At 42.2% G+C, this 20390-nt stretch overlaps 1 protein-coding gene across 5 annotated transcripts in view; it reads right to left on the reverse strand.

The window, feature by feature from the left end:
* The window catches only part of ABCC12 (ATP binding cassette subfamily C member 12), a 70210-nt gene extending 54110 nt beyond the window's left edge, over nt 1–16100 (reverse strand). For all 5 annotated transcript variants that reach the window (XR_012075576.1, XM_072967301.1, XM_072967302.1 and 2 more), the window contains exons 1-3: nt 15938–16100; nt 1615–1781; nt 962–1117 (exon numbers count right to left, since the gene is read on the reverse strand). Coding sequence is in view for 4 of the 5 variants with exons in the window: in XM_072967301.1 (XP_072823402.1) it covers nt 962–1117; nt 1615–1733 (275 nt within the window). In the remaining variant the exon portion in view is untranslated. The remainder of the gene's footprint in view (nt 1–961; nt 1118–1614; nt 1782–15937) is intronic.
* Nucleotides 16101–20390: the final 4290 nt, after the last annotated feature.

A 20390-nucleotide genomic window follows, 5' to 3' on the forward strand; every position in this document is an offset into this window, starting at 1 on the left:
ATGATTAGCACTTCCAGCCCTTAAAGCTTATGAAGCCAAAGAGAAGGAGAGCTCCAGAAGAAACAAATGCAGAGAGAGGGCTTGGAGGGCTTCCTTGTTGTTGAGGACAAGAACCTCAAAGTTCAATGCAGCTGTTAGAAAGAATGAAGTTGCTGGGTTTGTGCTGTGGGAAAAATCTTTGTACACTCTTAGCTGAAAATAGCAAAATGGCAATCAATAGTTAGTATGCTTTATTTTTTTCTTCAGAGAAAAAAACATGACCTGTGAGTAGGGAGGAGGAGGAAGAAGCATTGATGTGCAGAAGATGGTAGCAGAGGGTTTAATCAGAGAAGAGGCAATTCTGGCAGGATGCACACAGACATGTCACAGTGCTGATCTCTGGGGCGTCGAGGTGCAGTAGGGTGGGGATATTTCCACTGCTTCCACTTCTGTCACTTTCCCCTTTTTATCATGAATATGAATTAGGTTGAACCAACGAAATTTATGTTTTTGCAAGTCAAAATTGTCAAATATCGGCAGTTGTCATTCAGTTCAACCCAAACATCTTGTTAATATGAAAGCCCAAGGACGATGTTTAAAGTGACACAAAACACAATGCTTGGAACTGCATGCAGCAGCCCCCATGGGGTCCAACCAGCACAGAGCAGAGTAAGATCCTGGCCACTCCTGTCCTGATGGAGTGCTCCTACAGACAAACCCCTGGCCAGAATGGTCCTGAAGCCTCCAGTCATAGCCCTCAAGCAGCTCTTTCTCCCCACCAACTCTCCCAATCCTCACCTCCACAGAGATTGGGTCAGGAAGTTCAGCCCAGCCCACATCTCAGAGATAAACCACTGAGAAGAGCCACCAGGACCCGTGGGCATCCATTTTCGCACAGGGAAATGGGAGCACACGAAAGTGATCGCAGGACCCTTCCCAAGGTAGGCTCCTCTCTAGATACGACCCATACAAACACTGGTACCTTTTGGCGTTGACGTCAGATGAGTCATACGGTGACAATGGGGGCAGGCTGTCCACAGTCAGCGTGTGCTTGTAGCCTCTCACCATCACTGGTGTGAGCCAGGAGAATGTGGCAAAGGAGAGCAGCCCTGCGTCATCCACAGGGTTGGTTGCCAACCTAAGACAAATGAGATGCTCGGTGTCCCAGGATGCTGGGGTCATGGCCTTGAGTCTCTGACTGTAATTCTTGACTACAGCAATAACCACAGCCACCTCCAGACCGTGACTCACATCCATCAGTCCCATGAGCAGTGGTGTGCTGGGCCAGCTCTTACCAGCTTGAGAAAGTTGGCTGTTAGATTTTTAGGAATTCTGTAGGTCAGTTCTTGAACACAGCCAATATTAAAAATTAAATTACATGTAAGTAAATTATGGTAAACATAAAGGCATTAAACACTCAAAACTCATAGCTTGCTAAATTATTTTATTAGATTTTACTAATTTCTATGATCTTTAGATTCTGTAAGTCTATGTGGTAGAAATACCACATAGAGTAAGACTCTGTTATTGTGCGTCTCTTCCTGACTTTGCATTCAGTGACATCGCATTGGTAGTTTGAAGTCAGCCATGATAGAAGAATTTACCTCCTTCCCTCCAATCCTTTTCATGGTTTACCTTGCATAGGGTCTCACTGGGATCATGGTCTTCAGGCTGGGGTCATATCTCTCTACAAAGGATCTCCGCTGGCCTCGCCGATCCAGATCTGAGATAAGGTAGGGGACATCGCCCACCATCTTGATGGCAGTTTAGAACCCTGGGCTCTTGGTTTAAGGACCTTCACTCTGCAGCAGAAAGATGAAGATACTCTGGAATGGGATCAGGCAGCTCCTACTTCACCCAGCTCCCTTTCTCCAACCACTCAGACCTGGTTTCACCAGTTACCTTCCACATTTATAGGGGAGTATGGCCAGAAGCCCTATGCATCTGTCAACTCCATCATGAGCCTTTCTTACTAGCAAGGACATTCTGTTCCTTTTCTTTCCCATTTTGGGTTTACTGGGAGCAGAAAAGCCTATTGCAGGTTTTCTATCAGGAGCTAGCCCATGGCCACATCTGAGTCCTAGCCCTAGCAAAAGAACCTCAAGAAGGTCAATTTTCTGTCTTAGTGTGACCCAGCATGAAGTTTGTCACACATACATATTCCCTTTTCCTCCTTGATTCTTTCAGATACCCAGGAGTTTGTGTATCCACATTCCCCTATCTTCACATCCAAGGATCAGAGGACTTCAACAAGGCCACCTCTCAGGACCAGACACATCTGAGCAAACCCACACCCACTTCTATGACCACTGCCCCAAAGGGAAACCAATAATCCAGGTGGAGAGCACACTCTTTGAAGTGCCTGTCTAGTCCACAAACCAACCATTACATTCAAACTAAACCCAAAAAGTGAGAACAATTCCTAAAGATTTTCTATTCTAGTTCCAGTTCTCCCCTGAGACATAGCTTTATGCCCTAGGGTTCCAAGACATTCTGCTTGCTATATCCTGTAAATAAATTCTCCTTTTTAAACTAAACTATCCTGAGTTGGTTTCTGTCACTTGCAATGAGAAGTCTCACTATTATAATTACATGAGTTCCCATCCTATGGTTTCTCTCTGGATTTTTTTACTGCTAGAAACAAAAAATAAACCGATTCCCATCGAGGTTTTAATGGCCAATAAACCTACGGCATGGCAGGGTTGGAAGTATCCTCAGATGTAATCTTTTACAAACTCCTCATTGTACAGAAGAGAGGCCCAGAGAGGGGAAGAGACTTACTCAAGAATATATGTAGTAGTGACATCAACTTCATGGCTAATGCATCCCTCATTTTTGCCTCCCTACCTCCTGTCCAACAATAACAATTTTGCAGGTGAATCCATAGAAGGTCTGAGAAAACCTCAGAACCCCTAGAAAGGCTGACAGAAGATATTTCTCTCCCAATGGCAGTTAGTAAAGACTGGAGGAGGTGACTCCTACTTCAAATGTGAAGATAGCAACACAAAACTTCAAAGAATATGAGAAATCAAGGAAACATGACACCATGAAACCACTGAAGACAACAGTAATTTTCCAGTAACCATTCCCAAAGACATAGAGATCTGCAAAAGATAAAGATAAAAGGTAAAGAATTCAAAATAGCTGTTTTGAGGAAACTCAATGAGCTACAAGAAAACACAGGAAGAAGATTCAATTGAATCAGGAAAAATGATACATAAACAAAACGAGAAGTTCAACGAAGAGACAGAAATCACTAAATAGGCCCAAACAAACATGCTGGATCTAAAGAACACAACAAATGAAATGAAAGATATAATAGAAAGTATCAACAGGAGAAAGAATTTGTGAATTGGAAGACAAAAACTTTGAAATTATCCAGACAGAGGAGAACAAAGGAAAAAGAATGAAAAGGAGTGAAGAAAGCTTACATAATTTATGGAATACCATCAAAAGAAACAATTTTGAAATTACTGGAGTTCCAGAAGGAGAAGAGAGAGAGAATGAGGTAGAAAACTTATTTAAAGAAATAACGACTGAGGAATTCCCAAATCTGAGTAGAGATTTGGATATCCCAATTTTTGAAGTTCATAGGTCACCAAACAAATGGAACTTAAAGAGAGCCTCTCCAAAATATATTTGAATAAAACTGTCAAAAATCAAATAAAGAGAGAATCTTAAAAACAGCAAGAGAAAAGAAGCTAGATACTTATGAGGGCATCCCTGTTAGACTATGAGCAGATTTATCACCAGAAATCTTACAGGCCAGGGGAGAGTGGGATGATATATTCAAAGTATTAAGGAAAAACTGCCAACCAAGAATATACTATCTGGCAAAGATACTAATCAGAAATGAAGGAGAGATAAAGAGTTTCCTGACAAAAGCTGAGGAACTTTATCACCACTAGGCCTGTCTTATAAATGCTAAAAGCAGTTCTTCAGGCTGAAAGTAAAAGATACTAATTAGTAATCTGAAAACATATGAAAATATACAAAGTACTGTTAAAGGTAAGTATATAGTCAAATTCAGAATATGCTAATTCTATAATATGATAGTATGTTAACCATTCAATTCTAGTATAAAGGCAAAGGACAAGATTACTAAAAATAACTATAGCTAAAAGAATTTGTTAATGAATACACAATATAAAAGAGGTAAATTATGATATCAAAATACAAAGGGAAGGAGTAAAATGGTATGGTTTTGTATGTAAAATGTTAGGTTGTTATCAGCATAAAGCAGACTATTATATCATAAGATGTTTTATGTAAACTCATGGTAACCACAGAGCAAAAACTATAGGAGATTCATAAAAGATAAGAAGAAGGGAATCAAAGCATACAACTACAGAAAATCAATTCACAAAAGAAGGCAGCGAGAGAGGAAGAAAGGAATAAAGGAACTACAAAACAGCCAGAAGACAGTAAGATGGCATTAGTAAGTCCTTTTGTATCAGTAACTAGCCTAGATGTAAATGGAGTAAATTCTCCAATCAAAAAGCATAGAATGGCTGGATGGATTTGAAAATAAGACTTAATTATACACCACTTACAAGAGATTCATTTCACCCTTGTGGACATATATAGGATCAAAGTGAAGGAATGTAAAGATATTCCATGCAAGTGGAAACCAAAAGAGCATGGGTTGTTATATCAGAGAAAACAGACTTAAGTCAAAACTGTAAGAGGAGATAAAGGTTATTACATAACAAAAAAGGTGTCAATTTTTCAAGAAGATATAATGATTATATTCCCAATATTGAAGCACCTAAATATATTAAGCAAATACTAACAGATATGAAGAAAGAGATAATAATACAATATTAGTAGAGGATTTCAATACCCCACTTTCAACATGAGATAGATCATACAGACAAAAGCATCAATAAAGAAATATTTGGCCTACTTTAGGCCAAATGGACCTAACAAATATATACAGAACATTGCATCTAACAGCAGTAGAATACACATTCTCCTCAAATGCACATGGAACATTCCCCAGGATATATCATGATAGGTCACAAAGCAAGTCTTAACAAATTTAAGATTAACATCATCTCAGGTATCTCTGACCACAATGGAATGAAACTAGAAATAAATAGCAAGAGGAAAGATGGAAAAATCACAAATAGGTGGAAATTAAACAACACACTTCTGAACAACCAATGGGTCAAAGAAAAAATCTAAAGAGAAATTTTTAAAAATCTTTAAAGAAATAAAAATGGAAACAAAACATACCAAAACCTATGGGATGCAGCAAAAATAGTTCCAAGATAAAAGTTTATAGTGGTAAGTGCCTATATTAGGAAGAAAGAAAGATCTCAAATAAACAACCTAACTTCACACATCAAGTAACTAAAAAACAAAACAAAACCAAACCAAAAAAATAAGCCTAATAAAGTTAGCAGAAGGAAAGGAATAACAAATATCAGAGCAGAAATAAATGAAATACAATACTGAAAAATGATAGAAAGGGCCAATGAAAGTAAGAGCTGTTTTTTAAAAAGATAAACAAAGTTGACAAACTTTCATTTAATCTAAGAAAACAAGAAAGAATAAAGCGATAAAATAAATAAATAAATAAATAAATAAATAAATAAAGCGAGAAAAGAAAGGGTAGGCATTACAACTGACATTGCAGAAATACAAAGGATCGTAACAGTCTACTGGGAACAACTGTACACCAAAAAATTGGATAACAAAGAAGAAATGGATAAGTTCAGAGAAATATACAACTTACTAAGACTGAATCATAAAGAAATAGGAAATCTGAAGAAACCAATTATGAGTAAGGAGATTAAATCAGTAATCAAAAGTTTCCCAAGAAAGAAAATCCCCAAACCAGATGGTTTCTTTAGTGAATTCTACCAGATATTCAAAGGAGAGTTAGTGACAGTTTTTCTCAGACCCTTCCAAAAAATTAAAGAGGAACACCTCCCAAACTCATTTTATGAGGCCAGCTTTACCCTGATATCAAAGTCAGACAAGGATGCTTCAAGAAAAGAAAACTACAGATCAGGATCCTTAATAAATATAGGTGCAAATACTATCAAGAAAATACTAGCAAGCTGAATTCAACAGCACATTAAAAGGATCATATGCCATGATCAAGAAGGATTTATCCCTGGGATGCAAGGATGGTTTGACATACACAAACCAATAAATTAATACATCACATTAACAGAATGAAAAATAAAGTCATACGATCATCTTGATAGATGTAGCAAAAAAATTTAACCAAATACAATACCCATTCATGTTAAAAAAATACATAAGCTCAACAAATTAAGTATAGAAGGAATATACCTCAACATAATAAAGGCCACACATGATCAACCCATACCTAACATCACACTCAATGATGAAAGATTGACAGAGTCTCATCTAACATCAGGAAGACAAGGATGTTCACTCTCACCACTTTTGTTCGACATAGTACTGGAAGTCCTAGCCATAGCAATTAGGCAAGAAAAGAAAATAAAGTCACCCAAATTAGAAAGGAATAAGTAAAATTGTCTCTGTAGATGATAGGACGTTATACATAGAAAATCCTGAAGACTCCACCGAAAGAACTATTAGCACTGATCAATGAATTTAGTAATGTTATAAAATAAAAAATCAACATATAGAAATCAGCCATGTTTCTATACACTAAAACAAGATATTTGAAAAAGAAGGAAAACAATCCATTCACAATAGCATCAAAAACCATAAAAATACTTATGAAAAATTTAACAAAGGAGGTAAAAGATCTGTACACTGAAAACTGTAAGTCTTGGAGAAAAGAAATTTAAGAAGAGGCAAACAAATGAAAAGATAACCTGTATTCATTAATCAGAAAAATTAATATTGTTAAAAATGTCCATACTACCCAAAGCCATCTATAGATTCAGTGCAATCCCTTTCAAAATTTAAATGGAATTTTTCACAGAAATAGAAAAAAATTCTAAAATGTATATGAAACCACAAAAGACCCTGAATAGACAGAACAATTCTGAGAAAGAGGAACAAAACTGGAGGCACTTCCTGATTTCAAAGTATACTACAAAGCTATAGTAATTAAAACATAGACTAAAAACATAATTGAGAACCAAGATATAAATCCTCACTTACACAGTCAGCTAATATTTGACAAAGGAGTCAAGAATACTCAATGGGGAAAGGATAGTCTCTTCAAAAATGGTGTTGGAAGAACTGGATAATCACATGCAGAAGAATAAAATTGGACTCCTATCTTATACCACTCACAAAATTAACTCAAAAAGGATTAAAGACTTAAATCCTAAGAACGGAAACCATAAAACTCCTAGAAGAAAACATAAGGAAAAACTCCTCAACATTGATCTTAGCAACTATTTATTAAACATGACATCAAAAAGCACAAGCAAAATAAAAAGTGAAAATAATTAAGTGGAACTACATCAAACTAAAAATCTTCTGCACAGCAAAATAAACAATCAATAAAATTAAAAGGTAACCTAAGGAATAGGAGAAAATATTTGAAAATCGAGTATTTGATAAGTGGTTAATAGGCAAAATGTATAAGGAACTCATACAACTCAATAGAAATAAAAAACAATCCAATTAAAAAATGAGCAGAGGACCTGAATAGATATTTTTCCAAAGAAGATACACAAACAGCTAAAAGGTACATGAAAAGGTGCTAATATTACTAATCATCAGGGGAATTCATATCACCTCACACCTGTGAGAATGGCTATCATCAAAAAGACAAGACATAACAAGTGTTGGCAAGGATATTGAGAAAAGAGAACCCTTGTACACTGTTAGTGGAATGTAAATTGGTACAGCTTCTATAGAAACAATATGGAGTTTCCTCAATAAATTAAACATAGAACTACCATATAATTCAGCAATCCTGCTTCTGGGTATATATCCAAGGGAAGTGAAATCAGAATTTCAAAGAAATATCTGCACCCTCATGTTCGAGGTAGCTATATTTACAATAACCAAAATATGGAAACAACCGAAGTGTCTATCTATGGATGAATGGAGAAAGAAGATGTGGTGTATACACAGTTTGCCCTTGAACAACACCAGTTTGAACTATGTGGGTCCACTTATACAGAGATTTTTTTCAATACTAAAATTCTACATGATCCAGGGTTGGTTGAATCCGCTGATGCAGAACCATCTGCCACAAGTCATGGAACAAATCCCCCTTAGACACCAAGGGACAACTGGACGTGAATTTAGACTGTGAGGGGAGGTCAGTGCCACTAACCCCTGCTTTGTTCAAGGGTCAACTGCATATATACAAAGGCAGAGCATGCTCTCTGACACCGTCCTTGGCAATATTCCTCTTTATCTCTGAAGGTCAATTGTGCTTCAATTAAAAAAAAAGTGTAAACACTGGGAGGAAATGCATCAGACTGGTGGGGATTATGGGTGATTGTTATTTTTTACTTCATGTTTTGGTGCATTTCTAGTCGTCTTCAATGAATATGTAGTGCTTGTAAAGTTAGAAAGAAAACGATAAATGTCATTAAAAATGAAGAAAAAAGATCAGACTTGGAGTAAGGTGAGGGCCCGGGGGAGGAGGGAAGGAATGTGACATCAGTCAGGAGGCCATCATCGAAACCAAGGGAAGGGGAAGGGTATAGCTTAGTGGCAGAGAGTGTACTTAGCATGCAAGAGGTCCTGGGTTCAAGCCCCAGTACCTCCAATAAATAAATAAAGAAATAAACCTAATTACCTTCCCCTGAAAAAGAACCAAGGGAAGACATGGAGAGCTCCATGCCACAGTGGAGGGACTGGATGTGGTTAGAAGCTGTTAGATATCAGATACTTTAATTTCTTTACTTATCTTGTTTTGAATTTTTTTAATGCGTATTTTGACTTATCACTTCTTATAAAATTGGATGATATCACATACATCTTACTTTTCTCACTTATCAATAAGTTGTGGAAACTCAAAAAAAATTTTTTTACATTAAGAAGAGAAGCAACATGCTGGTATAAATGTGAGTCATTAAACTATAAAGAATTAGTATACAAAATTTACAAAGAATGTTCAATACACCAATAACAAAAGTATAGACAATCAATTAGAAAAGTGGACAAAAGATATAATGCGCAGATGAGCCAAATGAACTCACAAACATGCTCAACCTTTGAGTATCAAGGACGTGTGAATTAAAACCACAATCACAAAAAGAGCTATTTCTCATTCTTCAGATTGGCAATATTAAAAAGCCTGGAAATTGTAAGTCTTGACATATACATGGAGCTCAGTAGCTTTTAAACCCTGTTAGCAGAAGTGTAATTTAGACAACTACTCTATAAACAATTTGCTGTTATGTGATTAAGTTGAAGATTATCTTACTGCCATGGTCAGTCATTCTCTCCCTTAGGCATATACACGCTCTGAATAAATTCCACCTGTTCAAGGAGTCACACACAGAGTCACACACACCCCTCAATTCTGCATGCTTCCTCTCATTGTCCTCACAAACTCTCCCCTACATCTCCTAGCCTCTCCTCTCTCATACTCACTCATGGCAACGCTGAAGTTCTAGATCTAGATCTAGAAAAACTCAAGCACAGTAAGGAGATTCCTCAAAAGACTAAAAATAGACTTACCATACGATCCAGCATTCCCACTCCTGGATGTATGTTGGGAGGGAACTCTAATTTGAAAAGATACACAAACCCCAATGCTCACAGCAGCACTATTTACAACAGCCAAGACATGGAAACAGCCTAAATGTCCATCGACAGATGACAGGATAAAAAAGTTGTGGTACATTTATACAATGGAATACTACTCAGAATAAAATAATGCCATTTGCAGCAACATGGTTGGACCTGGAGATTGTCATACTTAGTGAAGTAAGCCAGAAAGAGAAAGAAAAAATACCATATGACATCACTCCTATGTGGAATCTAAAAAAAAAAAAGACTTATTTACAAAACAGAAACAGACTCACAGACATGGAAAACAAACTTATGGTTACCAGAGTTGGGGAAACGAGTTCAGAAGGGATAAATTGGGAGTTCGAGATTTGCAGATACTAACACTGTATATAAAATAGATAAACAACAAGTTTCTTCTTCTTCTTCTTTTTTTTTTTAGTTCAAACTATGGCTTTATCTCCAACCTCTTGACAGCACAAAACTTTAATGTTAATTCCTACTTATTAACATTTCATTCAAGGGTCATGCTTTTGTATCATCTCATTTTCTTTTTAACATTTTTTTATTGAGTTATAGTACAAGTTTCTTCTGTGTAGCACAGAGAACTATATTCAATATCTTGTGGTAACCTATAATGAAAAAGAACATGAAAAGAAATATACACATGTATGTACATGTATAACTGAAAAATTACACTGTACACCAGAAATTGACACAACATTGTAAACTGACTATACTTCAATAAAAATACCATACAGAAAAACTCAAGCAAACAATCCACAGAGACTCTCATGTACGAAATATCCTTCTGCCCCCTCCACAGGAATATGTGTAGCAGCTCTGTTTGCAACATCTTAAACATCCATCAATAAGAAAATGGACCAATTGTATAATCTGAATACAGCATATTACTATTCAACAGTAAAAAAGAACGAATTAAATCCACACATCAACCTATGTGCACATTGTAAATTGAGACAAAAAAAAGTTGTAGGAAATTGTATTCACTCTGATAACCATATGTATAAAGTTCACATCTTGCAAAACAATCATATATTTGTCGATCAATATATTTGCAGTAAAGTCTCATTTCTCCAAGTAGCCCCGATTCCTTTGATTGGGGAATGCTATTAGAAACCAAGCTGTGAACACTGGGTGTGTTCTGTTACGGGGATGTTGTGGCTTCCAGGCCCTCTCAGCTGACGGAGCAACTAGTATACAGAGACATACCTACACGTTTTTCTTTATGGAGGCATCTGAATCTATTTTGAACTAAACATGAGCTCCCACTGATTCTCCAACTGTAATCCACTGCTGTGATTATCATAATTCTGGCCTCCTCCCCTTGCTTATCTGTAAACTCCCACCCCGAAAGCGAGAAACCTAGTTTTCAGCATCCACCAGCCAGTTACTGAATTTGATCCCAATATGTGTACATTACAGCATCAAAAGTGACTCGTAGCCCTGTGGGAAATCACACCATCAACCAGAACACAATGCTTCCAGGAGCACAAGACAAAGGGGGGAAAGGAACAACTACAGTGAGAGGCCTGACGGACGTCACCTCGGCCAGGGGACCAAGGTCAGCATCAGCAGTGAGTCTTGTGGATAGGATGTACCCTTGAGGTGATGGGATGAGACGGGCACTTCACCTCTGTGGTCCTCCCTCCCCAGAACTCATTAACCCTAGTCTGATCATGAGAAAAACATCAGACAAATCCCAGCAGAGCTACATTCTACAAACCACTTGACCAGTGCTCCGCAAAACTGTCAAGGTCATCAAAAACAAGGAAAGTCAAGGGGGAAGGGTAGAGCTCAAGTGGCAGAGGGCATGCTCAGCACCCGAGAGGTCCCGGGTTCAATCCGCGGTAACCGCTCCAAGCGGAAGTCAATGAAGAAACCTAATTACCTCCCCCTCAGCAAACAAACAATACAAACAAAAACAAGGAAAGTCTGAGAAACTGTCACAGCCAAGAGAAGCCCTAGGAGACTTTGATGACTAAATGTAATGTGGTATCTCGGATGGGAACCTGCAAGAGAAAAAGGGGCATTAGGTGAAAACTAAGGAAAGCTGGATAAAATACGGATGTTAGGTAATAATGGCGTATCAGCATTTACTCATTAATTGTGAAACCTACACCACACTGATATGTTAATAACAGAGGAACCCCTCTGTACTCTTTCCACACCTTTTCTGTAAATCTAAAACTTTTTAAAAATAAAGTTTATTTTTAAAATATGAATTGGAAAGATATAGGCCAATTTCAAGATGACGGTTACCTCTGGCGGGTGGAGGAATGGAATCTGGAAGTTACACAGGGATCGCCCCCGGCCATTGTGACATGGAATCATGTATTTGAGAATGTAAACCCTGGGCCCGGGCTGTGTGTGCTCAGCACGACAGTGTACTGCAGATCTCCTGTGCTACCCAAGTTCTAAGGAGGGACAGATCAGGGCGGTCTGGGAAGAGCATGGGGTTAGGGAGGACTTGTTATGAGAAGTGAGGTCAGAGCTATATGGTTGGAAGAGGAGAGAAGGAGAATTTGAAAGCCCAGGGGGAAGCTCAGCTGAGGCTGGGTGTGGTGATACCTGCATAGTGAGGCTCTTAAGGGAACCACGCGCATGAGGCTTGGGCAGGAGAGTCAAGAGCCACAAGCGTGGGAAAGGTGGTGAAGGGCTTTAGATCTGCTCCTGCTGATGTAGACAGCAGCCTGCTGGCCCCCGCACAGGCCCAACCCTGGGCAAAAGAGCCCCAGAGAGCCTTCCCCACAAGACCTCCAATGTCCACGTACCAGAATGCTCTTCGCGGCTTCCTCTCCCCAAAGCACCATGCCCTCCTGACTTCTTGGGATTTGCTGCAGGAGGGCAGTGGTGGGCCGATAGCCACTGCAGGGATGCTTGGACCAAGAAAATTAAAGAAATTGGCCTCTCACCCTTGGATGGGTTATTAGCTCCCTGAATATATGCAATCCAGCTCTGGCCAGAGAGGCAGGAGGAGGGAAACCTAGACGCAAGCACAGCCTTGGATGCAGAGCCTGTCCCCATCCTCCCTGGTACTGCCACCGCATGGGCCGACAGCCACGCTCTGATCCCCACCCAGCTGCCCTTGGCTTCCGCAGCCTCGGGGCCACTTCCCTGCCTGCAGTGCCCTGAGGGCTGCACAGGAGATTAGTCTGAGTAAAGCAGAGAGGGGAAGGCAGATTATTGGATGAAGACGAAAGAGCTCACTACGATTCTGAAACTCAACCGAAACTATTTTGGGGAGAGAGAACCAGAGAATCCAAGAAGACACCAGAAGTGGCAAACTCAGTGTCTTGGGTGAGAATTTCCTTCTGGCCAAATAAACTGTGGTTCAACAAGTTTGGCCACTGACCCCAGTCCTTCTCGTCAAGACAGCCCTCATGCAGTATTTCTGCAGCCAATGGATAACCTGAGCCATGTCACGAGGAGATATCAGACAAATCCAAAGGAACATCCTACAAAACCACTAGCTGTGCTTTTCAAAAATGTTAGCGTCGTGAAAGACACAGAAAGGCAAAGAGACATTCTAGGTTAAAGGCAACTAAAGAGACTGACAGCTGAAAGCAATATACAGCCTGTATTGAATCCTGGGCGAGGGGAAAAATAAGTGTGTTACTGGGATGAGTGAGGAAATCTGAATGTGGACTGTAGGTTATGGAAGAGCATTATATCAAAGTAAAATTTCCTGATTTTGATCCTTGTACAATTTAAGCCTTCATAATTTTGATTGTTATGATTATATAAGAGAACATACTTATCTTTAGGAGATACACACTGCAGTATTTAGAGGTAATGGAGGAGAATGTCTGCCATTCACTCTCAGATTTGCCAGAAAAATAAGTTTGCATAGAGACAGAACGTTAAAGCAAGCGTGGCAAAAAATGTCAATTTACAAATCAGAATGAAGGGTAGTTAGAATGTCTGAGTGTCATTCTGGTTCCTTTTCCAGAGGCTTGAAATCATTTCAAAATAAAAAGTTAAAATCTTTTTTTTTTTAAAAGAAACAGCCCTAAAGGGGATGAATTGTTCTTCTGTGAAACTGAGAGCCATGTGCTGGCCACAGTCGCTCTGGTCTCCGGGACCAGGCAGACAGCATGCATGCTCTCTTCACGTGCAGACAACTGCCATGTCCCTCTGCTCATCCCCAGCCACCTGTTTGCGATGCCTCTCTTGTTCAGGCTGAACGTCCCCAGTGCCGCCTCCTTCTGAGAGGGCAGGCGTCCCGTTCCTAGAGAATCCTCCTGCGACATCTAGAATTTTCCTCACTCCTCTAATGGCAAAGAGTCCTGGTGGCGAGCTGTCATCGGCTTGTCTTAAGGGGTATGGACTCCAAACTGCCAAGCGCAGGACACCAGGCCCCCTGGCCAGGCGCGGGTAATCAGAGTGCCGGAGGGGCATTTCCTGGGGCACGCCCCAGGGAACGCAGAGTTGAGATTACCTAAGACCATTTGGAAATGCTGCAGCTGGAAGGGCACTTTGCTAAATTTGGCAGCCCCCGAGGGGGAGAACGAGAATTTTTAAATCAGGAAGCCTGCTTTGGCTAACGTCTCTATCCCGTCTGTCATGTCGTCCTCTGCCAGGAGTGAGGAGCTGCCTGGAGCGAGAAATCTGCTTGCTGGCAGTCACGGGCTGGAGGTGGGAGACCGCTGTTGAGAGCTGGAAAAACGTGAGGACCTGACAGGTCAGAGTCCTGACTCTGCTCCTGGCCTGCCTGGTTCCACTGAGAGCAGCTGAGGGTTGGCAGGAGGTGGAAGCAAGCCTCTGACGCATCCCTCTGCTGGCGGGCAGGGTGGTCCTCACCTGACCTCGATAGACCAGAAAAGGCAGAAGCAGGAAGCTCTCATTTTAGAGCAGGGGATACAAGCTGATAGATCACGGACTATACTTACCTTGCAGGTCCATTGTATTTGGCCTGCTCAGTTTTTCTTTTTAATTTTTTGAATTTGAGGAAAACATTTAAAAATTAGAAGATAATCACGTTAAAAGAAAAAAAGTCCTCTGGCTTTTGTCAAAAATCGGGAGCTCTGTAGGCTCACGAGCTACAATCAGCTCACGCAGAGTGCGTCAAGGCTTTTTTGGCAGGGCACAGCGTGGTTTCGTTTGCCACAATCCCCACCACTCCTTGCTGTCTCCCTGACTCTGGGCTCTGGGTGACTTAGCATTTATCATCACACCTGCACTGCTGTTTTCCTTACAGTAGTTTCATTTTTCTCTATCTTTGTCTGTCTCCAAAAAGGGAGGATGAAAGCTACCTTGAGGGCATTTCAAGAAGAAACATTTTCCATACCTACCCACTTCACTCAACTCTGATCCATGCCTGCTTCTCTAACCCAGAAAAGTACCTATTAACCATATCTTGTTTGAGAATCAGATTCTCCATTTCCCTTGGTGCTCACAATGGAAATCCGTCCTTAGGACTCCCCTGCATCAACCAAATGCAGTTGCACTCTTAAGCATGAAATCCTTCTAGGATAAGAGATTATGGCCAGTGTTCCTCTCTTAACAAATCCATTCTTAATTTAAGGCCACCCAAAATTATCAATATCTGCAGGACTCATGCCCTCCCCTGCCCTCCCACAGCCCCTTCCTCCAGGCTCTGTCCAGCCTCTGCTTGGAGGAGAAGCTATGGGAAGCATTTCTCAGCCCCTGCCCCTCACCTCTCCTGTCTGTCCAGTCCAGCTGTCCCCACACCCCGGTGGGAAGCCAGACCAGGGTGATGGTCCCATGAGTGATACAGAGCTGGTGTGGGAGAGGGAGAAGGGATGGGAGAGAGGACAGAAGTAAGCAGGTGCAGGTGAGAGCACACGTGACCTGGGGTGCAGAAAGGGGAGGGGGCCCCAAACAGTGATCTGTGATGGAGTCTCTAAGAGAGGGCGCCTGCTCAGTTACAGGGATTCTCCGACGAGATTGAAGAAAGATGAGAACTCCCATTTTACACCTGTGTGTACCACACAGGAGTGCACCATGAATTCAAGCTCTTTAAAAAAATTGTGTGATTAAATCGTGAACACTACTCTGCGTGTGTGTGTGTGTGTCTAACAGGGCATTCATTCATTTACATAGGCTTTTGTATATCTGATTTGGAAATCCTGTCTTGACATTACAGTTTTTAACAACATGGAGCAGGGGGCTCCCAAAACGGCCATGCCCGGCCTCCCCTGGGCTCTGGGGCCCCAGGTCTCTGCTTCCTCCCTCACGGGCAGCCACACTTGATGTGGTGCTGCCCATCACAGCCTGTCCTGGGACAAACCAGGGAATGATCGCTACAGAGAGGATTTACCTGCGCAGGAAACGCTCTCGTCCTTAGGGCGGGAGGGAGAGGAGGAGGGGCCAGAAGTCATGGGGCTGAGAGAGAGTTGCCTGTGGTTGCTTGGGTCTGCTTCTCTCCAGGGACCCAGATTCACTGCCCTGTCCCTCCTGCCTGGAGCCCGCCTCTCCAACTGCCCCATTCAACTGCCGTTCCCACCGCGCCTGCGGAGGGAACCCTCGCAGACCAACATTCCCTCTGCTCCCATTAAAGGGCACTGCCCCCTCCCAGTTGGGCCTGGGCACGGTCCCCCTCCCTCAGTGACAGCTCACATCATGTGCTTTGCACAGCCACCCCCTCCCCAACCTGTCACATCACTGCCTCATGTAAGAGGGGGAACTCCCCCCTAACCCCCATTTTACAGACAAGGCTGAGGGTCTGAGGGCTTTCCATGACTGGCTCCGGGCAAGGCTCAGACCAGCCCAGGGACCTGCCTCCCAGATAGCTTGCATCTCCCCGCTACGTTCCTGCAGTGGTGAGGCGACTCTGAGGTCAGGGGATGGAGGAACATCCAATTTTCAAAACAGTGAAAATCTTATCCATTTATTCCCCATTCACTGAATCAAAAGTAAAAGTCAATTTGAGCTTTTTTCCCCCTTGAATTAAATGAAACCGGCGCAAACAGCTAACTTTTACATATCAAAGTTTCCTGTTTATTTCACTTCAAACACTGGAACGTGGGTCTTTTCCGTTGTCTTGAGTCCCTGTAGGCGCCTGGCCTCCGTGTCTTGCTCAGAGCGCGGGCCAAGCTCAGAGGCAGCTGAAGGATTCCACAGCGGCCAGTGAATGGCTGGGAGGGAGGAGCCTCGCTGAACTCAGAAATAGCAAATCCGGATTCATTTTTATGAACTCCTTACGCACTTTAGAACACCTTCTCCTCCTGATTTACATGGATTTTATGACAAATTTCACTGTAGAATTTCAAGCTTGCCAAGACTTCCTCCTCTTCTGCTGGTCAATTCCTCCCCCTGCTGGCTGTTCCTGGCTCCTCCTGGATGTAATTCACAGAGGAGGCTGCCCTCACTCTTCCAGCCCAAAAGGGAGGTGGGGAAGGGGGGGCGGTCCGTAGACAGCTGCCATGTAGGAATACCTTCCTGCGAGGAAGCTTCCCTGTCCTCGGGGGTGGGCTGGGCCAGCAGAGTCTTTCTTTGTGAGTCTGAGGGACCGTTTAATTTGCCTCCATTCCTTCCTTCATAAATGCAAATCACAGCTAATAATATCCTTGACATTTGAAGGATCCTTTGTGTATCACAAAATTCTTCCTCCTTTTATCACTTGATCTCCCCAACCACCCCAGGACGTCTCGGAAAAACCCAGCACAGGCTGACTTTCACAATTTCCAAACAGATTCAAATGGTGATGGGTTTATGGAAGGAGAACGCTGGGCAGTTTTCCTCCATGTTCATGGAGGTTCTGACAGAGGTGGATTCCCACCAAGGCACGGTGTGGGTCCTGCATCAGGAAGACCTTTGGGCCTATCGGGCAACAGAGTGTGGTGTGGACTGATGGCGAAGGGCTGTCCGAGGCAGTCTTCAAGGGAACAACAGACAGGCTCCCATCCGGGCAGCGCACACTCGCGGAAGGTCAGGGCACCGCTGAGCCAAGCCAGTGCAGGGTGGTCACACCCCTGGGGTTGGAGGAGGGGGAAGTCCATTGGATTACAGGAGGAGAATAAAAATATTAGAAATCCTTTCTAAAGTTGTCCTCATCTTTATAAAAATTCAATTTTTCGTGTGTCTAGATAGGTAAGTACAGTTATAAACATGCACATGCTGCACGTCATTGTAAAGAAATGTACAAGCCTCTATCAGGGGTCTGTGACACTGTGCTCAGCGCCGGGTCTCAGGACTGCGGTGCCAACTGGCGCCTGCCGAGGCCCTGCGGCCCCAAACTTCCAGCCCTTAGGCGTCTGTCTGCTCTTCGGAAGACAAAGTCCGGATGTGCATTTGCCTCAGTACAGCTACAGCCCTGGGAAATGACCTGCCTCACCGCAGCTCAGGCCGGCTTGTCTCAGCCCCTGTCTCCTCCTTATCAGAGTCACAAATTCCACGGCCTTGCCTGTGTCAGTCCATGTCTCCAGCTTACTGGAGTTGTAGATCCACTATCCTCCCATATATAATCTCACTTGTAGCCAATCGGAAGGCTGTCCCCCATCCTTTGTGTTCACAGCCCCTTCCCCAATGAAAGAACCTGTACGTTGATCCCAGGACACCCAGGCACCTCTTTTCGGTGTGGCCCACTGTTGCCTGTAAGCGGCGTAACTATTAAACTTTCATTTGTTGTTAAAATTTCCCGTGCCTTTGGTAAATTCTTCTTACCAGCCAGTGTCACCAGCCCTGCCAAGTGTCCCCCAACAAGGACCACTCCTCTTAGACGATTTCCCAGCTCTGAGATTCTGCGGGGCTTTTATTGCAAAGTCAGTCTCTGCCTGAAATCCTCCCTCTTCCTGCCCTTCACCAAAAAAGCATAAAAGATAGTTCAATCAATCTCGAAAAAAAGTTTAAAAAATTTTTTTAAAATGTGTGTGTATTTCAGAGAGGAAGGAAGGAAGGAAGGAAGGAAAGAAAGAAAGAAAGAAAAAGAAAGAAAGAAAGAAAGAAAGAAAGAAAGAAAGAAAGAAAGAAAGAAAGAAAGAAAGAAAGAAAGAAAGAGAAAGAAAGAGAAAGAAAGAAAGAGAGAGAGAGAAAGAAAGAAAGAAAGAAGAAAGAAAGAAAGAAAGAAAGAAAGAAAGAAAGAAAGAAAGAGAAAGAAAGAGAAAGAAAGAAAGAGAGAGAGAGAAAGAAAGAAAGAAGAAAGAAAGAAAGAAAGAAAGAAAGAAAGAAAGAAAGAAAGAAAGAAAGAAAGAAGAAAGAAAGAAAGAAAGAAAGAAAGAAAGAAAGAAAGAAAGAAAGAAAGAAAGAAAGAAAGAAAGAAAGAAGGAAGTTGGGGGAGAAAAAACAGAGGGAGGAAGAGACAGAGACAGAGACACAGAGGCACAGAGACAGACAAACAGAGAGACGTAGCTCCAATATCCCAGGAAGAGCACAGAACTTAGGGTGTGAAGTTGCACAGAATTAAATGGCATATGGTGGTTAAGAATAGGAACTCTGGAATCACACGTGAACTCAGAGTCTCTAAATTTCAACTTCTCCAGCTACAAAATGAGAACACTCACTTCAAAACATTGTAAATCTGTTGGGGATAAGATAAGGGAAGTGCTTAACCTAGTGTCTTAAACATAGTAAACACTCAATAAATGGTAGTCATTATTTGTGAATGATCATTTTTCAATTAGCCAGATCTCACAGGAAATAAGAATTGCACCTTCTGGGCTGCTGGTGGAATCTGTCCGGTGGAAGACACAAAGTACCTGCTAAAGGAAGGGTTTGGGTTTTTCATTTTTGTTGGTTTGCCTGTGAACTAAGGAGAGACATTTGGGGGAAGACCATACAAAAAGTTGATGTCAAATGATTTGGGAGAGTAATTTGGAATTTGAATGGGCTCTTAAAACAGGAAGGGGAAGATACATAAATTAGTGAACCAGAAATTATGCATACAGCGATTAGCGAGCAAGCCTGTAGGAAGGCACAGAACGTGCTCTTGGGCGGAAAGCATGTGCTCTAGCTCAGCTCCACACCTTACAGACCTGGGCGCGTCTTTAGAGAACTGAGTCCGCGTGTACAAAGTCACCCCTCCAGTGGAAAAGGTGACCCTCAGTTCTCAGGACAGGGAAACTGTGCTTTTTGTGAACAACTACATTTTTTCTTCAAAAGGTTGGGTCATGAAGATTGTGGAAGACATCTTCCTTCCTCCTTCCTTCTTCTTAGCCATCTCTAGCAACGGTACACAATCTTACGGCATGTGTCCCATGTGACATGACCTTTGTGGAAGTGATCTGTGGGCTCTGAGTCATGAATCAGGCGCAAACCCAGAATCCTGACATATGTTGTTGGGTGTGGGGAGAAGGGGTGGGGAGGGGTGGGTGCCGAGTGGGACTGAGACCCCCACACTGCAACAGAAACTTCCGGCTCTGTTAGTTGTTGCAGAGGACAGCACAGACAACAAAGCATTCGGGAATCAAGGATTGTCCGGGGAACATCATTATGAAGTCAGAAAATTCTACCCCTCTTTGCTGTAATGAGAAATGGCTCTGCCCTGATCCTGCTCAGAGTTGCTGCGATGGTGGCAGGAACTGGGGAAGGGTAAAGACTGCATCAGGGGATCACCCCTGCTCTGAGCAGACGATGCCCGACCATGGTACTGGGTGAAGCCTCTCTCCCCAGCCCTGGCTGCTCTCACCTGTCCCTCTTGCTCACTCCTTTTCCTCCTTGTTTTAGATTCAAGTCCCAAGCCAGCCTGTTAAAAGCCAGTGGTGTAGCTGTGGGCAGGAAACCTCCCCTGTCTAGGACTCAGTTTCCTTCCATAAAATCAAGTGCTGAACTGGATG

Source organism: Vicugna pacos, chromosome 9, assembly GCF_048564905.1.
Source record: "Vicugna pacos chromosome 9, VicPac4, whole genome shotgun sequence".
Taxonomy (NCBI): domain Eukaryota; kingdom Metazoa; phylum Chordata; class Mammalia; order Artiodactyla; family Camelidae; genus Vicugna; species Vicugna pacos.